Source organism: Rhinolophus sinicus, linkage group LG02, assembly GCF_036562045.2.
Source record: "Rhinolophus sinicus isolate RSC01 linkage group LG02, ASM3656204v1, whole genome shotgun sequence".
Classification (NCBI taxonomy): Eukaryota; Metazoa; Chordata; class Mammalia; order Chiroptera; family Rhinolophidae; genus Rhinolophus; species Rhinolophus sinicus.
The window spans coordinates 145,551,414-145,557,566 of NC_133752.1; the positions used below are offsets into that span (position 1 = coordinate 145,551,414).

Below are 6,153 nucleotides of genomic sequence, written 5' to 3' on the forward strand. Positions count from 1 at the left end.
AGCAAAGCCACTCCTTACCACTCCATTCCTAAATAAGTTTAAAAAAATAAACATATATCCCTATTTGGTAACTTTCCAATTCCTGAATTGTAGAATAAACCATTATCACACTCATGAAATAACTATATAAAGGATCTGGATACAGATCCCCTTACAAACTATGGAAGTCATGCCCTAATAATCTGTGTCCCCCCACCAAGGGTAAACACCTCAGTCTATGTCACTTCCCGATGTGCTCCTCTATTCAACAATACTTTTTCCTTCCTCTCCTAGTTTCCATTTTAAAAACAATTAGCCAGGTTAAATTAGCCTAACACTCAGATGTTTAATCCCTTTTCCTATATAGCTACCACGTTTCCCCAAAAATAAGACCTAACCAGAAAATACGCCATAGCATGATTTTTCAGGATGCTCGTAATATAAAATAAGCCCTACCGTATTTCCCCGAAAACAAGACTAGGTCTTCTATTAATTTTTGCTCCAAAAAACACATTAGGGCTTATTTTATATCACAAGCATCCTGAAAAAATCATGTTACAGCTTATTTTCTGGTTAGCTCTTATTTTCAGAGAAACACTGTATGCAAACTAGGGAGCCAGAGGATACAAATACAAAAGAAATCAGAGTCAGGTATGTGGTTAAGTTTTCTCCCCCAGGAAAAGCCAATGCGGCACTGTACACCTGAATACTTGGTAAAAGCAATCTTAGTCCTTATGACGTACACAGCCCCACTTTAGCTGGCAACAAATACACTCAACATGGTAATGGTATATAAAGTATAATTTCCATTTTATTTTTCCCCCGAGAATATTTCTTCAGTCCTTAAGGACTTAGCTCCTTACATGGGCTTTGGTGGAGGTCGTGGGGCAGCACCCTGAAAGTCAAAAGAATGAAAGTAAATTAAAAACCTCCCACGAAATACCCCCCTCCCCCGACTCAAGGAACCTGACCACTACCCTACCATAACTAATGTATTTGAGCCATAAACACATGGAAAACTGGTAGATGTGGAAGAAACCATGCCCTTCATTCCTAACAACTGTCTGACAAGTGACTCTAAGCAAATGTTTTAGGAGTGGGTCCCACCTGCCTCATCAGACTTAGTTGCTCTCACCAGAGACTTTGATTATCGTTGGGTCCTCATATATCTTTTGCACATTACCCCTCTGGATTCCACATCTCCTTTTGAAGATACTTACCGCAGGTCTAAAACGAGGTGGGGGTGTTCGGTCCTTCCGGGCTTCACGGGAACGATTCCTGACTACCTTGCTGTGAATGGCACAGCTCACACAGTAATGTAGTTTCACATACAGCTTGGGAAGCACATAGGCTAAGAAACAGAAAACAATATGTTAAATATTACATACCAACCCTGCACTGTTCTTTCTTGCTCATTCTGTCAAAGTAAGCCTACTTTAAAAAATAAACTTACATCTGTCAGACACATCTATAAAATTTCACTCCAAAAGACAACTGTTCAGTTTCTGATACCTAAACACATATGCAGTTTCACAAATGAGTAACGTCCCCCTAGTAACTCATCCTGTCACTAAGGGGACCAAATCCACATCTTAGATAAACAAAGAATTCAGTTCCTTCAGCAGTTACATCAGCCCTAATACCTTCTCCTGGACCCCTTTCTTGTTGCCCTAGAAAGCCAATTTGTCTTAAAAAAAAAACACCCTAAATGACCAAAATAACATATTGGTCCAAAGCACTTCTGTCCACCAAACTAGACCGCCTTCCTTAGGCCCAGTCTCGAAACATTTCTCGAGACTTAAACCTGTACTTTTCCTCAATAGGTACTCAAATGTTCTACAATTCTAAAGGACTGCTATATTTACCAATGTTTATAGCTAGGGCTCCTCAAGTTGCTACAGAATGAGCTCTGTGCTTTCGGAATCTCATCCCGTTTAAAAAGCAGGCACAAACTATGACAAACAAGCTATGACAAAGCACTACCACAAAAAATACAGTTTTAATCAGACCAGGCTCCAAATGGCCAACACAGCAAAGACACCGTTCTTTTTCACTGGCAACAACCGTAAAGGTGCATAGAAATCGCACGGGACGCTCCAATGAACACAGCCTGCGGGGGTGGGGTGGGGGTTAGGTATTAGGATACTGGCACAAATCACGCCAGGAGTTCACTCACCGTCGAAGACACTCGCTTCAGAAATGTCCCTGACGGCTGCGGCCTCTACTATGTTTCGAATGACGAACTTCTTAATGGCCTTATCCTTGGGCACGCATCGGGCGCAGTTGGTGCAACGAATAGGCTGCACATGGCCGCGGCCCTTTTTGGCACGACCATTGTTCCTTCTTTTCTTGGTCTGCATGAGGATAAAGATCCTGTTAACGAAGGAGGGGCAACTTACCCAGCTGTAGCTCCCTCCCCGCACCATTCCGCACCGGCTCCCCGAAAAAGGTGCCGATCAGATCTCCAACCCCTCCGCAACTCTCCAAGTCCGGAACTAACATACATTCGTATCCACTCCACCATGGCCGCGTTCTTAAATCCCCACAAACCCGAAATCTGCTCCTCTCAACCTCAACCCAGGGCCCCACGCTCACCATGCGGCTTTACTCACCATCTTGGAAGCGAGGACCCGAGAGAGGACCCGGCACTCGTTTCTCCTCTCTTATATAGCACGAGATCCCTACGCGCACATCGGAAGAATCCTTAGTTGACGAACGCCCAAAACGGAAGCTACTTTACTCAACTTTTCTTTATTATTCAGCGTCTCCGCTGAAATCTAGGGCAGAAAGGCGTTTCTAGAGTTTACTTATGCGTCGCACAAGGTAACCATGGGACTATTTTTCTGGTAGCTGGCGGAAGAAAATTAGAGTTACATGTTACCCAAAAAGCACCGCGACACCCTACCCCGGACTCGATACTGGCGTTATAATTATCCGTTTTTTGCGACGGTAGGCGCGGAAGTTGCACGACGCAAAACCACAAATGGTGCTCCTAGTTAGAGCCCAGAGGGAAAGAGCTGCATGGTGGGAGTTGTAGTGCAGAGCTGGCGGGCCCTTAACCCCAAGCTCGTAGGCCCGAGGCGGCGCTGTGCCACCGGGAGACGCTCTTGGCTCATTTCTTATTCAATCCTGTTACTCGGTGTAAGGCTGAGAAACCGACAACCTCGGGGAAACAAAACATTTTATTAATTCCTCCTTCCGTTATGGAGAAACACCCCCACAATAAGGGGCCATGGTCAAGTGCATTGGTGCTGGGGCTGTTTCTCATTCGTCTTTTTATCTCTGGATCCTGTTAGCACAGTGCCAGGTACTGTAGTAAGTAAGCACCTTATCAATATTAACTAATTTAACCCTCGACAAGCCTGTAAGGTAGGTACTATTATTATCCTCACTTCACAGATTAAAAAACTGAGGTGTACTGTGGAGAGGTTAAGACTGAGGTTGGCCAAAGTCACCGAGCTAGTAAGAGGTGTTATGGCTCCACTGTACTATGCTGTCTCTCACCTAACAAATGGATGGAGGCATATAGTCTGGACCAGTGACTTAAACAATTTTGACTCAGACTCATAATAAAAAATATATATATTTTAAAGATTTTATTGGGGAAGGGGAACAGAACTTTTTTGGGGAACAGTGTGTACTTCCAGAACTTGGTGTGTTTTTTTTCCAAGTCTAGTTGTTGTCCTTTCAATCTCAGTTGTGGAGGGTGCTGTTCAGCTTCAAGTTGTCCTTTCAGTCTTAGTTGTGGAGGGCGCAGCTCAGCTCCAGGTCCAGTTGCCTTGCTAGTTGCAGGGGGTGTGCAGCCCACCATCCCTTGCGGGAGTCGAACCGGCAACCTTGTGGTTCAGAGGATGCGCTCCAACCAACTGAGCCATCAGGGAGGCAGCTCAGCTCAAGGTGCCGTGTTTAATCTTAGTTGCAGGGGGCAAAGCCCACAATCCCTTGCGGGACTCCAGGAGTTGAACTGGCAACCTTGTGGTTGAGAGCCCACTGGCCCATGTGGGAATCTAACCGGCAGCCATCGGAGTTAGGAGCATGGAGGTCTAACCACCTGAGCCACCGGGCTGGCCCTATAAATATATTTCACATGGTACTCTATACATATGCAAACACACACACACACACACACACACACAAACACACCTGAAACACTAACTTCATGAAATGATACTAACCCTTATGACATTAGGTGCACTGGTATGTTCAATTTTCTATTTTATTTTAATAAATGCTGATCAAGTCCCACTGAAGTGATTTCGCCACTCGATGAGTCTGACTGCCAGTTGAAACACACTGTCATGTATAAGCTCTATTTATCTCTGAACAACCTTCTGAAAGTCTTTAGCTTTGAGCAGAAGTAGCTACCCCTGGGTAGCCAACCACCTACTTGTCTCCAAAATTGAAGAAACTAGGGTGTCAAGGGTACCATTCAGCATTCAGACCCTCTCAGCATTCAGTTGGTACAGATGGAGACCAACATTTTTTTTCATTCATGAGACTTTCTGGAATCTGAATACACCAGATTCATTTTCTCTCCAACAACTCATCATAGTTTCTCTTAACCTCTAACCCACTTTGTTGGGGTTAATATTTATTTTCTAACTTTTGTTTTGGCTTCAAAACAACTGTATTCAGTCTCTTTCGATTTTTAATTTCTTACTTTCAATGGGGAATGGAAAATAGACTCTAGATGGGAGTGTCTCCAATTTTCACTTCAATATAGTCTCATGGAAATAGAAGACAGATGTTACCATAGTGAATGGAAGTAAGGTAAGTAGGAGAGAACAGAAAAAATTTCAGAGTGAAGGGGGCAGAAAATAATAAGTATTTAAGACAAAACCACGTTTAATGTGCCTATCTTGCCTTTTCTTGGAATTTTCTTTTTGACATGCTGACATTTTTATGATATTCACAAGGATACACACACGGTCTGGCAATTAAGTTTGCCAAGTTGTTGCAATGATGTTGCTAACCTGTTTTTGATATCAGAAGGATTAATCATTATGAATTTGTACCAACTGGACAAACTGTTAACCAAGTTTACTATTTGGAAGTGCTGAAATGGCTGCATGAAAAAGTTAGATGACCTGAACTTTTAGCCAACAATTCATGGCTCTTGCATCACGGCAATGTACCAGCTCACACGGCACTGTCTGTGAGGGAGTTTTTAGCCAATAAACAAATAACTGTATTGGAACACCCTCACTACTCACCTGATCTGGCCCAATGACTTCTTTCTTTACCCAAAGATAAAGGAAATATTAAAAGGAAGACATTTTGATGACATTCAGGACATCAAGGGTAATACGATGACAGCTCTGATGACCATTTCAGAGAGTTCCGAAATTGCTTTGAAGGGTGGACTAGGTGCTGGCATTGGTGCATAGCTTCCCAAGGGGAGTATTTCAAAGGTAACCATAGTGATATGCAGCAATGAGGTATGTAGCACTTTTTCTAAGGTGAGTTCGCAAACTTAATTGTCCAACCTCGTGTGTGTATGTGTATTTTTAAGTTAAAATTTATTGGGGTGACAATGGCTAGTAAAATTACATAGGTTTCAAGTGTACAATTCTGTATTATATCATCTATAAATCACATTGTGTGTTTAACACCCAGAGTCATTTCTCCTTCCATCATCATATATTTGATCCCCTTTACCCTCTTGGAATTTTTATAGCCTGGGTTTCACTGGATGCATTCCTGGCATAAAGGGAAGGGCACAGACTTTGGAGTCACACATCCCTGGGTTCAGATCCAGGTTCTGTTACTTATTGGCTGATGAGTCTTGGACTAGTTATTTATTCTCTCTTGGGGTTTTATTTCTTCACCAGTAATGGTGATCATTCCTTTGTAGGTTGTTTCCACAATTAAATGCATACTTGGCACAGTGCTTGGCATTTATGAGTGTTCAAGATGTGGTAGACCTCATGTTATTACCATCATTCATGTTATTGTAACTTGTGTCTCCCTGGGCATATAATGTGTTTTGCACATAATAGGTACTCATCAAATATTTGATAAATCTCTGCTTCGGATACTTAGGCAAGTTGGGCTTTCTCTCCTATCCTGCAGGCACTCCTGGTAAGAAAAATCTGCACTTCCCATTCTAGGTTGAAAATTCTTCTGTAGTAACAACTTTATCATTCTTGTTTGGTTTCCTCTTAATCTTAGACT

General features: G+C 42.7%; 1 protein-coding gene across 1 annotated transcript; it reads right to left on the minus strand.

The window, feature by feature from the left end:
• Positions 1-772: 772 nt before the first annotated feature.
• RPS26 (ribosomal protein S26) lies at positions 773-2,747 on the minus strand. Its single transcript, XM_019742221.2, has 4 exons — positions 2,592-2,747; positions 2,156-2,333; positions 1,200-1,330; positions 773-874 (listed from the first exon to the last, which is right to left on the minus strand). Exons 1-4 carry the CDS (start codon positions 2,592-2,594, stop codon positions 839-841), a joined length of 348 nt encoding a protein of 115 aa, XP_019597780.1. The 5' UTR covers positions 2,595-2,747; the 3' UTR covers positions 773-838.
• Between the last annotated feature and the right edge of the window lie 3,406 nt (positions 2,748-6,153).

What these genes read in the sequence shown, in the direction of transcription:
- RPS26 (XM_019742221.2), bottom strand. An exon ending in TGAAGCGAGTGTCTTCGACG is followed by an intron (nt 1,331 to 2,155) that starts GTGAGTGAACTC and finishes TCTGTTTCTTAG; the next exon opens with CCTATGTGCTTCCCAAGCTG. An exon ending in CACCTCGTTTTAGACCTGCG is followed by an intron (nt 875 to 1,199) that starts GTAAGTATCTTC and finishes TTTGACTTTCAG; the next exon opens with GGTGCTGCCCCACGACCTCC.